Source organism: Dermacentor variabilis, chromosome 7, assembly GCF_050947875.1.
Source record: "Dermacentor variabilis isolate Ectoservices chromosome 7, ASM5094787v1, whole genome shotgun sequence".
NCBI classification, from domain to species: domain Eukaryota; kingdom Metazoa; phylum Arthropoda; class Arachnida; order Ixodida; family Ixodidae; genus Dermacentor; species Dermacentor variabilis.
Genome location: NC_134574.1, coordinates 61,604,404 through 61,626,344, shown reverse-complemented (window position 1 = coordinate 61,626,344; position 21,941 = coordinate 61,604,404). Strand labels below are relative to the sequence as shown.

The 21,941-nt window shown below is 47.1% G+C and overlaps 1 protein-coding gene across 3 annotated transcripts in view; it reads right to left on the bottom strand.

Moving 5' to 3' along the window:
- Window positions 1-21,941, bottom strand: part of LOC142589081 (uncharacterized) — a 152,438-nt gene that overhangs the window by 35,726 nt on the left and 94,771 nt on the right. For 2 of the 3 annotated variants that reach the window (XM_075700862.1, XM_075700864.1), the window contains 3 exons: window positions 7,195-7,331; window positions 7,060-7,127; window positions 5,251-5,337 (listed from right to left, as the gene is read on the bottom strand). In XM_075700862.1, coding sequence (XP_075556977.1) covers window positions 5,251-5,337; window positions 7,060-7,127; window positions 7,195-7,331 — 292 coding nt within the window. Of the gene's footprint in view, window positions 1-5,250; window positions 5,338-7,051; window positions 7,128-7,194; window positions 7,332-21,941 lie in introns of all 3 variants that reach the window. The other variant, XM_075700863.1, reaches the window with a different exon arrangement.

The following is a 21,941-nucleotide window of genomic DNA, read 5'->3' as shown; positions in this document are numbered from 1 at the left end:
GCTTGCAATGCAATTAATGTGGCCATTTCGTCTGCTAATACATTACCCTCGATGCATATATGGCCAAGAGCCCAACGTATCGTCACATGTCTACGAGATGAATAAACATTCTACAAGTATGAGTAAAGCACAATAAAACAGCTTTTTTTTGGTTCGTGTTTTTCTAAGGACATGAGTGCTTTTACGAAAGTTAAGGAGTCCGTGAATATTATTGCATTCTCTAGTTCTAATTTCTTTGTGTTTAACCGCAGACAGTACTGCATAGGCTTCAGCAATAAAGATACATGTGTAAGGGTCTAATACGTCTGATTCAGAGAGAGAGGGGGACTAACAGCTCCGTAAGATACGCCAGCATGCGACTTTGATCCATCGGTGTAGAATTCAGAGCCAGAGCACTTCAATTGGAGTTCATGAAAATTCATTCAAATTGCGAGCTCTAGTGCGTGCTTTTTAATTAAAAAGTTTATCTCACCTTCTGCAGATGCCACTCCCAAGTCGGTAGCAGCTTAGCTCGAGGCATTATTCGATGTTCGAGGAGTGGGACATCCCTTTCATCGCTACGCTCCCTCACACGCAGTGAAAAAAGCTGTCTCACACTGGGTCAATTATGGAAAAGTGCAGTCCAAGTACGTATAATCGTAAACGGTTTTAGAACATGGATGTTCATGGTTAGAGTGCACTTTGAGGAAATATGTGAAGCTGATGTATGATCTCTGCAGATGGAGTGACCGCTCAGTCGATTCTACGTATGAGCTTTCAATAGAGTGTTCGAAAAGCACCGCTTGCCAGGCAGATAATTAGAGGGAAAGCAGGATCTAGCGTCTTCAGCACGTTCGAGCTAACACAGTGATACACTACAGCACTATAATCCAGTCAGGATCGAATGAAGCTCTTGTAAAGGTTCATTAAACACTTCCATGGCGCTAATCCGTGTTGTGTGACATATTGTTTCATTCAGTTCATTGCGTTTAGGCATTTCGCTTTGAGATATTTTATTGCGGAATGAAAGTAAGCTTAGACTCAAATATAATGCCTAAAAACTTGTGTTCCTTGTTCACGGGCATTTGTTGTCTATGCAGTTCTAAACTAGGATCTGCAATGAGCATTTCTTCCATGCAAAAACACACAAAAATTTTTGTGGGGGTTCACTTTGAATCCGTTTTCCGCTGCCCATTCGGACACATTGTTCAAGCCCTGTTATAATCGTCTCTCTCACACTGCAGAATTTCAGACCTATTTTTATGGCGTCTACATAGACGGCATTAAAAAATAGCTCGGGGTAATGAAGCACGAAGCGTGTTCGACTTCACGATAAGAGTGGGCAGCAGAGCACGCCCCCCTGGTGTACACCAGTTTCTTGTATGGATGGACGGGACAATACACTGCCAATTTTGACGTGGAAGGTGCCATTAGACAAACAGTTTTTAATAATCCTTAGCATACTTTCACGGATGCCCACTCCCGACAAAGTCTCGCAATATTTAACCCGTTCATTAATGACAAACAGTTGCCTCAGAATTCAATTCGAGATTTGCGTTCGCCTAAAGTTAACCTGAAGAGCACCAACGCCGAGGTGCGTGGGCTACTAAAAGACACCAAAGTCAAAGCTTAAGGTCGTCTACCATATTTTCTTTCCAACAGGAGGTGTGGGGTGGACTGTCATGCGCCTGTGCGAAGGTGACCGTTAGAGGAACGGGGTCACTTCCAGATGGCTTCTTAACGACATTCCATTCTATATGTAGACGGAGGTTCGCAGCGCCAATCGCTAAATCCATAGCAGAAAATGAATTTTGGTAGATGTCGTAATAGGACGGCTCTTTTTTATTAAAGAGACATGCACCAGAGTTTACAAGAAAGTTTTCTAGAAGCTGACCCCTGACATCACATTGCGAGTATCCCCACAAAGTGCTGTGAGAATTACAGGGACTGACAGCTACTTCTCATGGTACCGTTTTTTTTTTCTGTGTGCAATGGAAAGCTTACCGTTCAGAGTGTCTAATGATGAAATGCTCATGCGGAAAACGCCATGGAACATTTTTTATCAGAATTTTTGAATCTGCAGTGAGGATGTAGTCGTTCACTAGAAGCATGTTGAAAACGGTTATGGGGGAGAGCGATATCGATTATACGCCGGCATTAATGGGAGGCAGACGGCAAGTGTGAATATGGCTGTAACAAAGTATGATTTTGGTTATCAAGTCTACGTTTCTGCGATTCACCTTTCCTGAATTGTTAAGTTATTCCTGCGATAATAGCTACTTGTTTTCGTGGGTTCCTGTCCAACTGCTTTGGTATTGAACCAGTGAAAACGAAACCGACCAGATCGAAAACGACGCCTTTACACGTTATGCAGAGTTCAGCGTGTTGCCGTAGCCACGCGTGCGTTTTTTTTATTTCCGAAGGATGGAATAGTGCGCGAGTGTCTAATAACATACCGACTGCAATTTTAAGCAATAATTATCTTCTAATTAATAAAATTCCACTTAAGCAAAGTGGACTTAAGCAAAGTGGACTTAAGCATAGAATACGTCCGAAGTACCAAGATTTGATCGCTAGATTTCGCCACTTCTTTTTGAAACTTTCTTTGCCAATTTGAAATTATAATTCCTAATTAAATCGCGAACAGGGCACTGGATTTTATCACTATAAATCATGATCATTTCATTTCCATCAACGTCTCACAAGACATTCTCGTCAATTGTCAGTCCCTTTAATATCGCCAGCGATAACATATGGTTCGGGGAGCTGGTAAATCAGCTTGTAGAATTATGTTTTGCAAAGTTGGAAAGAAGGCGATAATAACTGCAACGTATTCTTCTTAACTTGTGAAAGAGAATCGACCGACACCGCCTCGAGTGGTATCAGGAGAGAAAGACTTTGGCGTGCAACAAACTTGTCTACAACTATTGCTGCACCTCCGACGAGGCAACTGTGTCGTCATGGTCTTTCGGGAAGATAGCATACTATGCGAGGGAATATCTGGCATGGGTTTTTGTGTACCCGGAAATATCTTGGTGTACCCGGCCTCGACAGACTCGGAAGGAATTCTTGCACCGAATGTAAGTACCAGATGCTCGGTCTGGATTTCTTTGCCGTCGCGCATCGTCTTAATTCGTTTAACGTTGATGGCGTTCTGCTCCTTGAAGCCCTCCAGGACTTCAGCTTCTGTCAGCTCCAGCAGATCATCATCTGTGACTACGCCCGGCATGGTATTCAAAGTATGGCGCGGGGTTGCTTTTATTTCGGCATCCTTAAGTTACAATACATTGGGCACGTTTTCACATTGTTCCTGGTCGCGGAGATCCAAAAGGAAATGGCCGCTTCCCATTCTCGTTGCTTCATAATATGTACCAAAGACTTCGGTAAGAGACATCGAGAAAAGACTAGTGAAATTATTCATATTGGTTTGTCTCGTTTTTCCTAGTGACTGACATGAAAACAGGGAAAATATTCTTTTTCACGACCAAAACAACTTGAATACTTCATCGTTTCGCCCTCTTTTCTGAGGGCGATCAGGGAAGGGGGGTGGGGAAGAACTAGCCATAGATGAATGTGTAGTGTTCGGCATAACTCCAGCCACCCACCGTGAAGCTCTACAAGGGGACGCCTGTAAGCGGACGCCTGTAAACACAGGTCCTGCAGACACCAGCAGCACGTCACCACTATACGCAAATATGACCTAACCAAGGTTGGTTACTCACATGGGTTAATCCTTGCTGCCAAGAAAGTCGGGAGTAAAATACAACAGAGGAGAAGACAGGAAACATTGAAAGTAAGAAAAACGACGGTTGGAGAGGAGGATAGGAAAAGGCAACTATGAAATTCTCCTGGATGGGTTAGTCTGGGAGTGAAGACGAGGCCAAAGGGTTGTGTTGCCTCCACCATGGGGCCTTAAAGGTCCAGACACTCAGCGTCAGTTCAACCCTCAGGATCGTCTTTTCCACGGACACGGCTACGCCATGCACCGCTAGACGCGGGCATGTCCAACCCCCGTGCGCTCGCATACGTGGTGTTGCTACACACCAAGAGTCTACTGACGCAGATGCCTCTGCGGGTTTTGTGTGCCCAGATAAGATAAAATATAGTACAGATTTAAACGGATCAGGCTATCTAGAGGCAAGCATTCTCATTTGAAATTCATGTACCACATACGCCCTATAATTATAATGTATTCAATGAATAAGACACCTGAACTCCACACTGCAGCCAGAATCTTTCTTCCATATCTCTGTGAAGTATGTCACCTAATATATGCGCTCTGTGTGTGTACTATTATTGAATCGTGAATGCCTCATTAGGTTCCCGAAATAAAGGGTGAATTTCCTGTGCTTTATCTAAGGGTAATTATATCAACGTGAACATGCATTTATCACACAAAAATACAAGGGCACGAGATTTCCAAAACAAATCAAAAACAACAGTCCCAATTTCGCCCTGAAAAGCGAACCACTGATAGCGAACGCAGTTTACCAAGCAACTACGCATTGTAGTTAAGATTCGCAGTTGTATAAAGTGCAGTAAGTATTTGCTTAGTTGTTCATCGAATAACTAAGCATCGTGCCACACGCGCCCAAGCTCACAGCCAAACAGGGACAGGTCTCAGTCGATGAGCACTCGCTGTCACAACACTAGAGCGACGCAGCGCTCAGGCAGCTGTAAGCAAGCGCTTCGTCTTGCCGCTCGTTTCACTGCGCCTCCGGAACTTAGATTACGTCCCGCCCAGTGCTATGAAAAAAATATAAATGCGCGGGAAGAGAGCGCGCATGAAGCAACTAGCTATCTCGGCTCGCTCTGAGCATATATAGCAATCCAAGATAGCCACAAAGAATAGGCCCGCGCTGCGCATGCACTCAGCCTTTAGGGCGACCGTATGAAGCCATGATAATCTTAGAGGAGACGCTCACGTCCCCTAGCACGCGCTTGATCACATGACCTAGAACATTGTACACGCTGGAATAAGGTGCGCTCCCTGCCGCCATCTTTTTTGGCTTACCCTCGCACGCCTCTCCTTCCATCCGCAGCATGCGCGGCCTGGGCCACTGATTTCCACCACACTTGGACTTTACACAGAAGATCACAGCGATGCGACGACAAAAAATTTGCCTGGACTGTGCACGTCATTGCTATAGCAGTAAAACGAAACCAATAACACAAAGCGTGCAGTCCGTGCTACATTGGATTACAACTCCGCTTAAGGAATGTTCGATACAAAGTCTACATTATTTACAGAGTGCGAAGGTAAAAACACACCTTCAACTTTCGCCGTAGTCATAATCACCGCACAGCCTTTGTTCTCACTCATGTAGAGAATATCCTCCGCCGCTGTGTTATTGCTACCTGCAAAGAGATATGCAGAAATCCGCTTATTCATCATAATGCGGAATATGTCCCTACTTGCGTTTTCCAATGAATACCACTATCAACTGCCCTTCCCGAAAAGTTAGGTCACTCCGTATGGCACTCACCCACCGCAATGTTTCTTTTTTTGTGCTCTACACTATAATCACAGAAATATAAGCGGCCTTATAATACAGCCTTGACGCTCATATTAATGATAGTATCCTGCTAGAATATGGACACTTCTTTTCGAGACACTAGTGATTTAAAGGGTGCTGCCCATTAACAACTGGGGCGGGCAGCTGCGTTGGCTTAAAATAGAGGCATGCCAATTGTTTTCTGAGAGGAGGGGCTAGTTTCTCTTTTTCCCTGTCTCTGCTCTCTCTGTCTATCTCTCTCTCTCTCTCTCTCTCTCTCTATATATATATATATATATATATATATATATATATATATATATATATGCGTGTGTGTGCGTGCGTGCGCGTGTGTGTGTGTGTGTGTGTGTGTGTGTGCGTGTGCGTGCGCGCGTGTGTGTGTGTGTGTGTGTGTGTGTGTGTGTGTGTGTGTGTGTGTGTGTGTGTGTGTGTGTGTGTGTGTGTGTGTGTGTGTGTGTGTGTGTGTGTGTGTGTGTGTGTGTGTGTGTGTGTGTGTGTGTGTGTGTGTGTGTGTGTGTGTGGGAACGGCGCGGTCCATCAGTCCACGCCGGCAAAGCCCAGTCTTGGCCGGCCGCGCCCAAGAGAGCCCAGCCGAGCCCCGAACCACTGCTTGCGCTCACGAGTCACTTTGTCCTTCACTTCTTAGACAGCTGGCTCCAATGCCGAAGTTCCCGTAATATATAACAACACCGGAATATAAACTTTCGACATACAGTTTATAATTTTTTAGTATAAGTATCTTGGCACCACAAAGAACATGGGCACTTTCCTGGCAAACTAGACCAACAGACACATCGTCTCAGTCACTCAGTCCACCGTACGTTCGAGCATGAGACACCGTGTGCCTACAAGTCGCCACGACATCTGAGTTCCCAAGGCTGCCATGTGTCCAAACTTTCCTTCATCGGGCATGCATATGTTGTCCGGAATACAAAAGCCAGCCGCAATCACCTCAGCTCTGCTGGACGTCATGGGACTGCCACACATTTTTCGGAAGTTGTAACCAGTTTAAAGGCGGAAGATTGTAGTAAGTGCGGCTTCTCATATTTTTTTTCTTTCTCTCTTTGGTCCATTTCATGTAACGGTGTACAGATTGACGGTGGTTGGATGTGAAGAGAGACGAAGACTGAAAATCCTATGGATAAATGCCTTGGGGGCACGATTTACACTTTGGTGAAATGCCTGTGGCGGGATTCTGGGAATATTTCTTGTGACTGCACATTCAGTGAATTTTAAGTAGACTTTTTTGCAACTGACTTTCAATCGACTGTGTTGTCTAGGACGAACTGCAGCGCGACACGTGGGCAGAGCGCTTTTTGATTGTTATTTTTATTTCAGAGTATAGCAGGCACCGTAAGAGCAAGTGATAGCGAGCGGCCGTAAAAGAAAGCGCCACAAGTAATGATGTGCGTTGTTAGGACCGCCAAGCCATGAACCAGAATTTATAAATTACATATCTGAATGATTCGGTTACATTAACACGTGTATTTTAAAGAATAAATAAAAATATTCTATTTTATATAAAGCGTATCATGCAAATGAAGAGCTCAGCTTACTAGGATACCTGGAATATTGATGTCCATGTGCTTCTTTCGATTCGGATTGAAGCTTCCTAGAATCCTTCTAGAGATCCTGCGAACCAAAAAAGTTTATCAGGATATTAGCTTATGTGATGCTATACGTTAAACGACCACATTACTTTTCCTCTCCAAGAAAAAACTGTCGCTTGAAATAAACTGAAGCTTTCGTTACGTCTTGAACTTCGTCAACTTCACATCGACGATTGGTGGGTCCGGTTGTATACACAGTCCATATTGCTTCCGTTGTATCGAAGAACTGAAAGGAAGAAGAGCCGCATGCTTGTTATACTGAACTTATACTTGTTATACTGTTATACTGTTATACTGAATCATCGCTGCGTGTGCGTATTCGATTATATACAGCATTTACTTTTCATTGATCTCATTTGATTACGCGCAATGCACACAGTGGACATGAAAATTGTGTACCAGCCCGTTGTCTTTATCATCATCATCATTCCTTCACTGCACTTCACTTAAAGCTAGAGCTCTGCCAATGCGCTCAAACACAAACGCTCTTATGCAGGGTTGGGTAGCTTTGTTTGTAGCTGTTAACATACATGGATGAATTTCTCCTTTATTGAGCAGTAGGTGAGCAGTGGCGGGTAAAAATGTGTACTGAACCACAGGAATCATTACACAGTTTTATCAGCGAGCTTGATGTAGGCAATGCAGAAAAGGTATGACGCGTGTCCGCCATGCTTAGAACTATATCAGGTTGCTCCTGTGCTATTTGTCACGGACGTTGTGGCTGACAGAACAATCGCAATTGTCGAACAGAGAAAAAAAAATCAGTTTTATCAGACTGCAAAAAAAAAGAAAACGTGGCTATTGAACGCATCGAAAAACATCGTGCACCTCTCGGTTCCAAGTCTCGAACGGCAGGAAACAGCAGTTGGCGTATGGTTGCTAAGCGGGGAAACGTGCGAGGGCTGCCGGAAAATAAAACCGCTTTGCGAGCTCTTTACTACCATTTAAACTAAAGAACAATTTTAACCTCATCAGTTTCTTTGCATTGCGCGATAACAAACGCTGTATTGCGGTGAGGGGTATATTTATGGAACGACACATACATATACAAAAACAAAATTGGAGGTACGCCGCACTTTCAGTCAACATCCTGCCACGTAGGATGCTCATATGCCGATACGAACTAACCTATCATATGAAGACGGCGAAGCCGTTGAACTTTAACATGTCGCACAAAAATAAAGGTCCACACATAAAACACACATACGACCACACATAAAAAAATTGGAGGTACGCGGCACTTCCAATCAACATCATGCAACGCATGATGCTAATATGCCGATAAAAACAAACTTATCGTATAAATACTCGCGTTATTCATGCAGATATTCACGCATTCTTTAGGCATAAGCCTTCGGCTGAAAACTTCCATCCCCTGTATTCTCACACGATCATCTATTCAAACCTGCTCCTCTACTCTATGATAGGGATGATGATTTATTGGCATACCGTTTGAAACTGGGCAGTGACAAATAGTCACCTAGCCTGCTTGCGTTAAATAGGTATACTATACAAGGTTTTCCACCGAGCTGAGCACGCCCAGTCCCTGGATCAAAGAAGACGCAACGATTTTGAGGCATGATCATGAAGTTTCGATGAAACGCAGTGACCACTTCTGTCGGGGGACGGCACTGCCATTCACTTTCTTGAGTTGGGATGGAGAGTTCACAGGAAGAACGTTCTAGAATAACGGCGTTATGGTTTCTCCAATCCTGTCACGACAAGTTCAAGCAGGTACAGAAGTGGCCTGCTTTGGGGAGAGTCGCGGTGTAATCTACTACTTTGTCGCATGGCTGAACTTATGCGAAACGGGGACTTGTCTTGAGGCGATTTGTCCCAGCGTTCGGTAAAGGAAGGCGGCCGTCCCGCTTTGCTCTGGAGTCACTTATCGAGAATCCTAACCCCGTGGCATCAGCACAGCACAATAAATTCCTGCCAGCTTATCATTCATTGCGTAATTGCGGAACTCCTGTTGTGAGGGACATCAACATGGCGAACAGAGCTTACTGGTTATGGTCCAAAGTATGGACCTAAGGAAATAGAAACGTCGCATGCTTGAACAAAGCCTGTCAAAACGCGAAGGAATGCTTTGCTGGCTAGAAGGAATTGCGCAATAAATAGCAGATAAATTGGGCAACATAATTTATGTCGAACTTATGTGGGTGTTGTCTAAAAAATGAACTAATCTTTCTAAACCAAGGAGCAGCGACAAGACTGTTCCCGAAGTTCTCTAGGTCCGCGAAGAAACTTTTAATAACCAAGCTTCTCCGACAGCAACATATTCGAAGGCAGTCTGAAAGCGAAACTGACGAGAAAAATTCCGGTTACAAGGGCCCATCTGATAATGACTGTCGACGTTAATGCGACCATCATTCGAGAAATATAGTGGCAAACCGTGTTGCTCAAAAGACCTTTATTTCGAAGGTTTAGTGGTCATTATAAGATTTCCATTGGTTCGCTACATGCACTGTCTTTGAGACCAGCGCACTTTGCTATGGTACTCGATCACCAAGTCGGCCATGAACACCTCAGCATGACGACTACGCAGTGGTGACGATGGAATGGCGAAGAAGGAATGGCGTCAATATAACTACGAAGATGGTATGACGGCGACGGCATAATGACAGTAGGATGACAATTCTCAAATAATGATGATGATTATGATGATGATGTAACAACATTAAATAAATGAAGACAATAGCGTGTCGATGACGGTATGTCCAAAATCGCGTTATGAAGAAGGAATGACGATGGCAGAACGACCACAATGGCATCATCACGATGGTATGACAACAAATGTGTTACAGCCACTACATGAAGACGACGCAATGACAGCGCTGACATGGCGATGGTTGCACAGTCACGATGAAATAACTACTGCACGATTACAACGAAATGACGAATACACCGTAAGGTGGATGCAACTAACAAGGCGGTATAACGATGATATCATGAAGCCAATGGGTTGGCGTTTCTGAAATGACGTTGGGACGACAATAGCGTGACGACCACGGCATGACGACAATCATGTGAAAACAGCCCTATGACCCCGATGACGTTGAGACGACAGCATTACTAGAGTTATATGACGAAGCTGGAATGACGACAATGGAACGAGCACGAAGGCATCATGACCACGAACACGAACTACCTGGCACAAGCTAGTAGACGGTTCGGGTGGCTGGGACAGCATGAGAGGCTAGATATTGTCGCGTAGTAGCCATGGCTAAAAACACATCCGCATATCTGTGAATAACTTGTTTTTTATAGGGCAAACCTGTACCCACAAAAGCAAGTTACACTCAAAGCGCAACGATGGTGACGAACAAAATCGGCGATCGTCGGAATCTGATCAGCGGGTCAAGCGTGTCGGCTTTTATATATCACTTGTCAAATGTTCTAGTGTAATCGCTAGTGCCCGCGTGGCTTCCAAAAATGAGTATACAAGTCGTGTCCCGTTTGCAATCTGATAATACATAGTAGGCGAGGACATGACAAACAGAATGAACAATAACATTCGCATGAGTTCCAAAACATGCAGGCGAGTCTTGCGCTAAGTGATAACATTTACCATTTGCTGGCCGGTGAGAAGTGGTCACCGGCGAAGCATACACAACTGCACATGTCGATGCCCTCCTCTTAAAATGCATCGTCCCGATGGCACAAACATAAAAGCCGAACAAAAAACAAAAACACTCTTATAATGTAACGAAGAAAAAAAGTCCCAACGTTCCTCAGTGCGGATAGAACGGTTTAAGGCGCACAACATGGATTATTTGAGGTCGTGCGCGGCGCTCTGTGATTGCGACATGCCCTGGGGCATAACCTCATACTCAAGTGCGCTAAGACGTAGATGATCTTATAGGGTCCGAAATAACGTAGCAAAAGTTTCTCGCTGAGTCCTCGTCAGAATATTGGGGTGCAAACCCCAACTTAGTCTCCGGGCTGGCGCTCCACATATCGTCGCCGAAGTATGTAGTTTCCGCTTTCGCTCTCCTGCTGATTTTTGCCGCGCAGGCGGGCGAGCTGTAAGACTTCTTCGGGGCGCAGTATAGGTAGTGACGTTGAGAATTTCTTCATCGGTGACGTGCTGAAGCATAGCATCGAGAGTCGTCGTCGGGTTCCTGCCATAAATCAGCTTGAACGCCGTGATTTGCGTTGTTTCTTGCACCACTGTGTTTTAAATGAAGGTTAGGCCCGTCAGGACGGTATCCCACGTCTTGTGCTCGACGTCGACGTACATTGCAAACACCGGGGCGAGCGTCTTGTTCAGCCGCTCCGTAAGACCATTCGTCTGTGGGTAGTAAGCAGTTGTCCTGCCGTGGTTGTCTGACTATATTGCAGAATGGCTTCGGTGAGCTCTGCAGTAAAGGCCCTTCCTCTGTCGCTGATAAGGGATTCTGGGCACCATGTCACAGGAGGATGTTCTCGACCAAGAATTTCGCCACTTCGGCTGCACTACCTTTCGGCACAGCTTTCGTTCTGGCGTAGTGGGTAAAATAGTCGATGGCCACGACGATCCACTTGCTTCCAGATGTTGACGTCGGAAAGGGTCCTGATCTGCTGAAACGGTCGGCAAGGACACTCGATCGACTATAATAATACCGCTGGCCTTGTCGGCTGTGTCTTGCGTCGCTGGAAGCCACGCCATGCCTTGACTTAGCGGACGACGTCGGCGACCAGGCGCGGCCAATAGTACTTGTATTATTGGGAGAGCACGGGAAAGCCCAAGGTACTCGTCTGTCTCTTCGTCGGGTAGGGCGTCCAGGAGTTTTGGTCGGACTGCTGCTGGCACAACGAGGAGGTAGTTTGCGCGGACTGTAGAAAAGTTCTTTTTTACGAAGGCGTCGTTCGGACGAGAACCGGCGTATTCAGCATAGTATGGCCTATGGCACGAAGACGTCGTTGTGCAAGCAAAACAAGGACAGTCCACGCCGAAATACCCTAGAGACAACATCAGTCTTACCTACTAGGTACTCCGGGTCTGCTTGTTGCTGTTCGGCGAAGGCGTCTGCCGGTATTTTTCCTAGGAAGGTGTTCTTGTCCAGTTCGTCTGCTGTGGTGGGTCAATAGGAACGCTTGACATGCAATCTGTGTCAGAATGCTTCCTCCGAGATTTATAGACCATGGTGATGTTGGATTCCTGCACTTTGAGACTGTATTGGGCTAGGCGACCTGAAGGGACCTTTAAATTTGCCAGACAACGCAAGACGTGGCCGGCACAGCCGGCATTTCAGACTTACCCGACTGAAATGCCTTCCGTATGTGCAAGGCCGAAATTTCGCTGCAGCCGAAATGATCGCAAGCCACTCTTTCTCTGTTGTAGAATAATTCGCTCCCACTTTTGACAGTGACCAGCTAACGTGTCCAATTACGCCTTCAACTCCGTCCTTCCTTTGAACTAGCACGGCACCGAGGCCTACGCTACTTGCGTCGGTGTGGAGTTTCATCTCTTTTTCTTTGTCGAAGCATGAAACTTGCGGTGGTTATTGCAGCCGTCGCTTCAGCTTCTCAGCTGCGTCGTCCTGTCGTGTTTTCCAATTCAAGTTGACGTCGTATTTCGTGAAATGACTTAATGGCACCGCAATGCTTCAAAAGTTTCTTACAAAGCGCCTGGAATAGGCATGCAGGAAAGGAATCTGTGCACTGCCTTCTTGTCGGCGGGTCACGGGAACTCAGCGATTGCAGCTGTCTTCTCTGCGTTGGGACTGACTCCAGAGTTGCTGATGACGTGACCTAGAAACAGAAGTTCTTCGTAAGCGAAGCGGCCCTTTTCCGGCTTCAGATTGAGCCCAGATGACTTGATCGCCTCTAGTACAGCCTGAGGCCACCTCAGATTATCTTCGAAATTCGTGTGAAAGACTGCAACGTTATCCAAGTAGAGGACACAACCCTGCCACATCGGTCCTGCCAAGACTATATCCGTTACGCGCTTGAAATCCTACTGGCATCACCTTCAACTCAAAGAGACCGTATGTTGTGTTAAAAGCGGTCTTCTCTAGATTCCTTTGGTCGACTTCAATTTGCCAATAACCAGCCTTCAGACACATCGAAGCAAAATACTTGGCATTGTAGAGTGGGTCTAATGCGTCGTCTATCCGTGGGAGGGAGTCCACATCCTTCGTGATTTTATTCAAACGGCGATAATCGCCGTAGAAGCGCTGGGATCCATCTTTCTTCTTCAGTAAGCACACAGGGTATGCCCACGGAGTTTCGACAGCTGGATAATGTCGTTGTGCAGCATTTCATCGGCTGATTTCCTTCTAGCTTCGCGTTCCCACGTCGAAGCTCGGCAATGGTGCTGGCGGAGTGGTCCAGCGGACACTTCAGTTATTATGCGAAGCTTTGCAACTGGTGTTTGCCGAATCCTCGATGACGTTAAAAAGCAGCCTTTGTATGGCCCCAGGAGACATTAGAGCTGTTGTTGCTAAGCCATGGGGAGGCTTGGATTTATATCGAAGATTCGTTCGCTAGCGAGGTAGATGTGGCAGAATCCTGTGGCAGCTCATCGAGGTAGATGTGGCAGAATCCTGAAGGTCAAATGCATTACTGGTTTCCACAGTTTCCTCTGGCTAAGCGATCGATATGCCGTTGTTGAAGTGCTTGAACTGCTGGCTGAATTTAAACAGCACCATTGTGGCTTGCCCTCCTTGCAGTCACGCGATTCCTCTTGCGACGCAAATTTCACGGTCGAGCGCTAGACGTTGGTCGCCCTTGATGTCGCCATCTACGTCTGCGGGTGTACTGGTTCAAACAGATATGGCACTGCTGGAGTGAGGCGGGATGCTTACTTCAACTCCGAGCACACTCAAGGCATGGTGACTGCGAAAGCCCTCCTGCGGTATCGCTTGATCTTCGTACAGCGTTATCAATTTCGACTTCAGGTCGATGATTGCGCCATGTTGGTTCAGAAAGTCTAGGCAGAGTATGTCTTCTCACGAACACTGTTGGAAGATCAAGGAGGTGTCAGGGTAGGTCCGGTCATGAACAGTAATTCTTGCCATGCAGACTCCGATATGTGTTATCAGGTATCCTCCACCTGTCTGGATTTGAGAACCTTCCCAGCAGTTCTTCAACTGGTCGGCAATGGTCCCCCTGATGACGGAGTAGTCAGCTCCAGTGTATATAAGCGGGATGACTTTGTAACCGTTGAGGTGCAAGTCGATGTCTATGGTTCTATGTCTGACGTTACAGTTTGGTCTTGGCGTCGGGTCATGGCTTTGTCGTCTTGAGCTGTGGCTGGAACGTCGCGTCGTCATGTCTTCTTTTGTCGGCGTATTCTTTGCCTCAAAGCTTCGTCATGATGCGGCGTCTCGTTGATATTTCGTCGAAATATTCTTTTCAGCGTCTTCATCATCGGCAGAGGATCTTCGTCAGTTTGACGAACAGCAACCGCGCCTCCATGGGTAGCTGCTTTTAGTTTTCCGGATATGGGCTGACGGACTGGCCCCAGGCAGGGTCAGTGTGTCGTCGGCGTTCAGGCGACAAGTAGCGAACTGGTGACCGTGATTGGGACGATCGTCGACGGCTCCACTGTGTGGCGGCGAGGTAGTCGGCGATATCACGAGAACGTTCGCCTTGGTGTGGGCGCGAAGCATTCACAGCGAAATCTCATAGTCGCATCTCATGGTATGCGCAACGGAGGTAGACGTGGCCGGCTTCACCACAGTGATAGCAGAGCGCACGGTGGTCAGAAGCACGCCAAATATTGGTCTTCCTGGGACACTGCGTTCGCTGACAGACGGGCAAGGTGGTGGCAGCGTCTGGCGATGGAATCGCGGCGTCATGGGGCCGTGGCGTGGGCGCAGAGGGGGAACGTGACGGGGGGCTTCGGCAGCGAAGGTCATTGTATCCGGCTGAGGCTTCGAAGGTTCAGGAACTCTCAGTGACTGCTGGATTTCCTCCCAGATTAGGTCAGCAAACGAATTCACTTGGGCCTGCGACAAAGGGAACACCTTCCGTAGTTCCTCTGCTTGAAGGTCTGCGCTGTCTAGAGCAGAGGGCTCATTGTAATGTCTTGCGCGCATTTCTAGCATCTTTACAATTGTCCTAGCGTCCGTTAGAAATATTTCTATGGTGTTGGGCGAGTAGCGCATAAGTTCAACAAAGAGTTCTAGCTTTAACCAACGCATGAGGTACTGAATTTTCTTCTATTCAGGTGAAGATCGCGAAGTTCTCCTTTGGCAGCTCTCAGTAAGTTTCTAGCAGAGCATGGGCTCACTTTTTGCACAAGACGCTCGTGAAAGTCTACAGGAAGCCGTTGCGGAATAGTTCCCGTGCCGCCGGGGTCGATTCCTGATTTTTAAACGACGTCGTGGCGGCGTCTTCTAAAGCGAAGTACACATGCCGCTGGTTGTCGTAGTTCTAGTTAATAAATGCAGCGACCATTTCATATGTTTCCAGCAAGTTTTGCGGGTCTTCAACGGATGATTCAGGGAGGTCGGTGGCTTCCTGCGCTGCTGAAAGAACGATGGGGGACGCTGGGGCTGCAATTGGGGTTGATGGGTTGGCCACGATCTTCATTGTCATCACAGGAAAAGTCCGTGCTCCGAGGGCAGGTTTTGCAGCCTGCGACTTGCTCTATGGTTCGGGGCGTAGTTCGTGTGGTCTCCAGGTTGCGGTACATCAACGCAAAAAAACATCCACCAGATGCCCCGTAGATGACAGAGAAGAGTACAACAGCAAACTTTCAATAACACTTTATTTGGTGGGTATATACCCACAAAAGCAAGTTACAGTCAAAGCACAACGACAGTGGCGAACACAGTCAGCGATCGTTGGACTCTGATCAGCGGCTCAAGTGCATCGACTTTGATACATAACTCTTCGAAGGTTCGAGAGCCATCGCTGGTGTCCGCGTGGTTTCCAGAAACTACTACACAATTTGTGCTACGTATTCAATTTCATAATACGTGGTTCGGCGAGGGCATAAGAGATAGAATAAACAATAACATTCGCTTAAGTTCCAAATAATGCTGACGCGTCTTATGCTACGTTGAACAATTGCTAGCCGGTGAAAAATGGTCATCGGAGCAACATAAACAAGTACACGTGTCAGTACATACATTAAAGTGCCTGAAGTAACCAAATAATGCCAATCGCAATAAAATTGTGAACCTTTGTCACCACTAACTAATAAAGTACATCGATAGTTTAAAGGAAGAGCCGCGGGGATGCTTTGTTTATTATTAATTCATTATATGGCGGCGTCCCACACAGACAACCGGCCCCTTTCTCAGTCTGCGTTTGTTAGTTCTTATTTAGCATGAAGGTTATTTTTTTAAGGGAAAGCTTTTTCTCCTTCTTTATTTGAATTTTCCACCGCTGCTGCGGCTGCTTCTGCGCCTGCAGTTGCTGTCGGGCTTGCCGCGCCAGGAGGAGAGGGTGGAGTTCAGAGCGTCTACATAAACATCAACATAGTGTGGTAAAGAAGAAATGTGGCGCTAGAAACTCGTTTGGACATTTCCATCGCGTCGCGTATTCATATTGCCCTTTTGAGCCGCCTGGAGTCGCCAAAAGAGTCTCTTGACAGATGTAATTATCTGTGTTTCCCCGCCATAGCATTTCCGAAGCTTAAGGGCTTCCCCTTCTACTGGCATGGAACAGTTCAGAGGGAAAGTTGATAGAATGGTAGAGAGGAGGCAGAGAGAGGAGGCAAGGAATGCGTAGAACTGACGCAGTCATGAAACGAATTAATAACCGTACTGTCACTCTTCGCTCGCAGTTCCCATGCAGGAGGGACGGGGGGGGGGGGGGGGGCACAGAAAAATATGTGACGTGAGAAGGCACCAAGAAAACACGACAGTGGTTGCGCTCAAACTGAAGGTGTGCTGCAGTATGTTTACGCTATTTCCGAAAAATAAACCATGCGAATTTGTCAAACGGACAACTGATGCAGGTTGTGCAGACGCAAAGCCGCATTAAATCGCCGTAGGAACCAGGGGACACTACAGAAGCGGTCGCACGTGATGCCAACGCTTCTATGACCGCAGCGGTAGCTTTGAGGCTGTAGTATTTCTCGACGTCCTGACCGCGGCAGCCGCATCCCATCGGTGGCGAATCACCCAGAACGCTCGAGCACTTAGATTAGGCGCACAATCCAGGACAACTGAATGTCAAAAATAATCTGGAGTGCTCTACTATAGCGTGCCTCATAAACCGATTTGAATTTTGGCATAGTAGAGCCCCATAATTAAGATAACATTTAACGCTTCTGCCACGACGCGATGTGCCACGTGAGGGAAGGACAATGGTCAACCCTCTAAGAAGTTATGAACAATGGCGCACAACAACGCCTGAATCAAACACGTCTCCATGTGAGTTATGTTTGCTACGCAGATAAGCAGCAGTGGTGCGTGCAAGGTAATGTTTAGCATCCACTCACTACTCTTGTGTTGGACTAAACGCTGAAGACATGAAATATTCGGCGTCAATGTCACCGCCAATCAGTAAAGAGCACAGAAAACGTCGTTTACATTGTTGCCATAATGCGTGTTTCTTTTATGAAAAGCCCAACATTACGGCTCCTGTTCGGTGCTTTGATCTGTGCTCGAGGTTAGAACGCCCAAGCAAACAATTCGAGTGGACGCTTTCAAGTTAATGAGGTCGTATACTCGGCTTATTAGTGTAGTGCGGGACGCGAGCGCGGCTGGAAATCAGCAGAAAGAAGCGAGTGATGCGTCCTTGAAGAACAAGCAACAACAGACTTTATTTTTGTGTTCGTTCAGCCTCTACGCATAGAGAAAGAAATTCAACAAGAGGGGACACTCTTCAAAAACTGGCAACAGGAAGCACGTCACGCCTATTTTCAACTCCATCCGTTAGTTGACGCGAGCATCAGAAAGAATGCGAAATAAGCTTCCAGACAACGTTTTATTTTTTATTCTTCCCCATTAAAGGTGAAAAACTTTTGCGTGTAAATGAACTTATGCTTTTCAACTTATTTTTGTTGCGTTGCCTAGCAACAAGCTAGCAGCACGCCAGACGCAAGGTCGATTCAAATAGGTCGCGAAGCTTCGGGCGAAAAGCGGTTCAGTACAGATTATCACCGACATCAGCATGGGGGGTTATGGGAGCAGCGATTGAAGTGCGACTATGTTTGGAGGGAACAAACATTGGGAAAGAAAAACGCGTTTTTTAATTCAAGCGAGACACAGTTAGGCTCATTCAACGAAAATAAATTCCTAGTCAATTTTATACACTCGTGACGAGTTAAGAAAATACAAGTTTATTTAATTTTATTATTATTAATAAATGCACATCTTTTCAGCGCCCATCGCTACAGGGGGCGTTGATGTCATTATCACTCGCAACGCAATGCACGTCTTTAAATGGGCAGAAAGGCGCACTCGTAAAGCTCACCTGTTGAAATACGCCCCCCCTCACAGTTAGCGCTTTCTTGCTTGTCGAAGCTTGTCTCAATTTGGTGACGCGGGTAGCTTCATCGCTTCTTAATCTGTTCAGCCAAAAGTAGTGAGTTACGACCGCCAGATAATTGTGTAGTTGTTTTCGTGCGACTGCGCTGGCCGACGGGCTTGGCATCCGACAATAGGATCAGCACTCTACACCTAAAGCTTTCGTCGGCCTCCAAAGAAAGTATGTTCTGTGCAGGGATGCGATTTCGACAACCGTACGGCTGGCCTTTTCCTGCATCGCTTTTTACGCTGAAAGCTCGAAACGTCCATCAAGTCGAATGACGGGGCATTTGAATATATAGCGCCAAAGGCAGGACAACAAAACAAATTTCGCGCCTTCGAAAACAAAATGACGTCACTTCTGCTTTTAACGGACATGGCGTCGCATTATTTTTTCTTCCGCCGGAAGTGTTCCCACCACATACAGATGGCGTTAAGCCCCATGAACCGCCTATGGACCGCCATGTTTTGAACGTATGGGCGCCTATGGAAGCTTCGCTACCAGGTATATTTACCTTGCCAGACGCGCGTGCATACGTCATTCGCCAGACAAGCCGCAGGAGTGAGCGGGGCCGGCTGCGCATGAGAAGCTCGCGTGCTCGGCGACCCGTCTCTTTTCGATGTAGCCCGTTTTTGGGGCTCACGGCGTTTTCTTGCGTTCGGTCTGCATTTCGACACGGCACCGCTGCACTACTGGACCACAGCAAGGTGAGAAATTTTGTTTGGCAGTCTGCGACGCACTTCAAGCACATTTAGGCTTACTGCACAAAACTGAACCTGTAGAGTGACGCAGTTATCAAAAAACAGCTCCGCCGTCCAAGCCTAGTTAATTTGAGTTAATTACTCGTACTGGGAAATGTTTGCGACGCTTTCTATGAGCCCAAGCATAATTTTAACTTATTTTAGTAGTTTTTGGCCACGCTCGCCACACCTGGATTTGTGACGAAAAGCACCTTGGCCGTGTGACGCAGTTTCGCGTGTACTGAATCTTACCGGGACAAGTTTTGGCGATTTCTCTGACGCCAGACATTATTGTAACTAATTTCTCAACTTTTTGGCGTACTTTTCAAGCACAGTGGCTGCGCTCGGCGTAGTGGCGCAGTTAGCGAAAAGCAGCTCGGCTGTGTGCCGCAGTTAGTTTCGCGTGTACTGAATCTTACTAGTAGAAGTTCGTGACGCATTATCTGACCCGAAAAAGTATTGTAATTCATTTGGTAACTACTTGGGATACTTTTGAGGCATGCTCGCCGCGCCTGGGGTTGTGAAGCTGTTAGCAAGAAAGCAAGCCGGCCATAGTGAGTTTGTCTTGCGTGTACTGAATTTTAGTGGGACAAGTTTGTGACGCTTTTTATGGCCCTGCAACAACATATACCTTATTTCGGTACCCACGCTTGTCGAAAACGTGACGAGCGATTGCCGAGAGTGATATCACGGGAGTGTTGCTTGCGCCGGCAAGACGTCTAAAAGATAACACGGAGGAGCTCAAGAACTCGACATTTCCGTCTTCTCGGCGTCTGAAAACAGGCTTTGCACCCACGAATCTGTCTTGATTGCGACTAGAAGGCATTCTGCGAGCGCATAACGTGGTCTGACTGAGAGCCTGTGTTGTAGCCATGTCTGTGTACTGGGCGTACTATAGCGTCGACTGAGGCCAAGTTGTTTTGGAAACGCGTATTCGTGCAGGAAATAATGCCCGGGAAGAGAGGGATGCTTCAAAATTGGATATTTTCTTCATATTTTATGGCATTGTTTGGGAGGAGTCTATTTGCTACGAAATATAAAAGCGAATTCATCTGTAATGCCGCTCATTCACCACTTACGCACGTTTCGCCTCTAACGATATTCCTGTTAGGGCAATATAAAAAAATTATAAATGCTTGTAATTTACTTTTTTGCAGCTTACGGCAACGACTGCTGCTTACCTGGTCCCACAACGTTGCATGAATGCACAAGAAGCCCGCAACGAGCATTTGTATAGAGCAAAATAAACATTTCATCATTTTAGCAGACGTCTTGCGTTTTCTTCATGAAATCGCTGGTGACACAGATTCGGTGGAGGCTTGTAAAGATCGTTCGCAATCATTTTTACTAATACTAAAGCCATTCCGCGCCAAAGCCGCGCGTAGTTCAGCAGAAGCAGCGAAAAAAATATTGCCGCACCGATCAGACGAGCCGGCGCGGCGTGTACCAACTGGTGTTCAAAACGCGCGCGCCTAAAACCGAAACCAGAAAGTGTTAATACCATCCGCTTGGTGCGCTACAGTCAATCCGGCCGCTGGGCTCTATGGGAGTGTCCGCTCTTGTTGACATTTCTTTCTCCATGCTCTACAGCTCACTTTAACACCCTCGCACCACTTCCCTTTCCCGCACACTCCGTGATATTTTATGAATCAAAAGGGGAAAGGGTATCTGGCTGCTGCTATGCGACCGTAAGGCCGCCGCATAACTTCCCCCCCCTAGTGAGTTAGCGAACGTTCATAAGACAATTTAAATAGTTCACAAGTCCATACGATGGGGTGCCCTGGAGACTCGTCCACTGTGTGTCCTTGTGACGTGGCATGTTTGGACGAGTAGAGCTTTGGAGGGTGGTGTCAGAGATGACGGTGCATGTGAAACGGTGTCTGCTTCCTCAATATGCGTTGGCTTCAGCCGATCGAGTGATACCAATTCGTGACGACCGCGCACGTCGATAGTGAACTGCTTCTCACCTCGACGCAGCCCTCGGAATGGCCCGTTATACGGTGGTTGGAGTGGCCGATGAACTGCATCATGGCGCTCAAACACGTGTGTGCACAAAGGGAGTTCTGATGGTACAGTCAACAGCAAAAGTTTGCGGGATGTGCGAGCGCGTGGCAAAGCGACCCTCCTCCCCTTCTAGCGGTGACCCCTGGTGTCGAGACCGACGCCTACACGCATGCGCTTCCCTCCCAGACTGCAAGCGTGCATATTAACGCGATAGCGTTAAGGAGCTCGTGTCGCAGAAAAGCCGGTGTCGTCGGCGTCGGTGTCGGCGTCCGCGGCGTTGGCCGTGAGCGATAAATCACGGCAGGCACTTCATAAATAAAAAGCAACTTCCAATATGGGCTGGGTGGGAATCGAACCAGGTTCTCCGGAGTGTGAGACGGAGAGGTTACCACTGAGCCACGAGTTCGATGCGTCAAAGCGGTACAAAAGCGCCTCTAGTGAACGCGGTGTTGCCTTAGAAACGAGCTATTTCTAAGGCTCAGGCGTGCGTCGCTTCCTCAGGCGCACATTTCGTTGTCGCGCCGAACGCTGCGTTGCTCGACGCTCACCGCGCCCGATGCGGGGGCGTAGTCGCTGCGCCGTAGCCCATTGTCTTACACCCCTTGGCGGGTCGACGGGAACGCTGTCGCGTCCCAGTCTTGAAGGCGAAGCTTAAGCGTCCTCCAATTTTTTCGGCG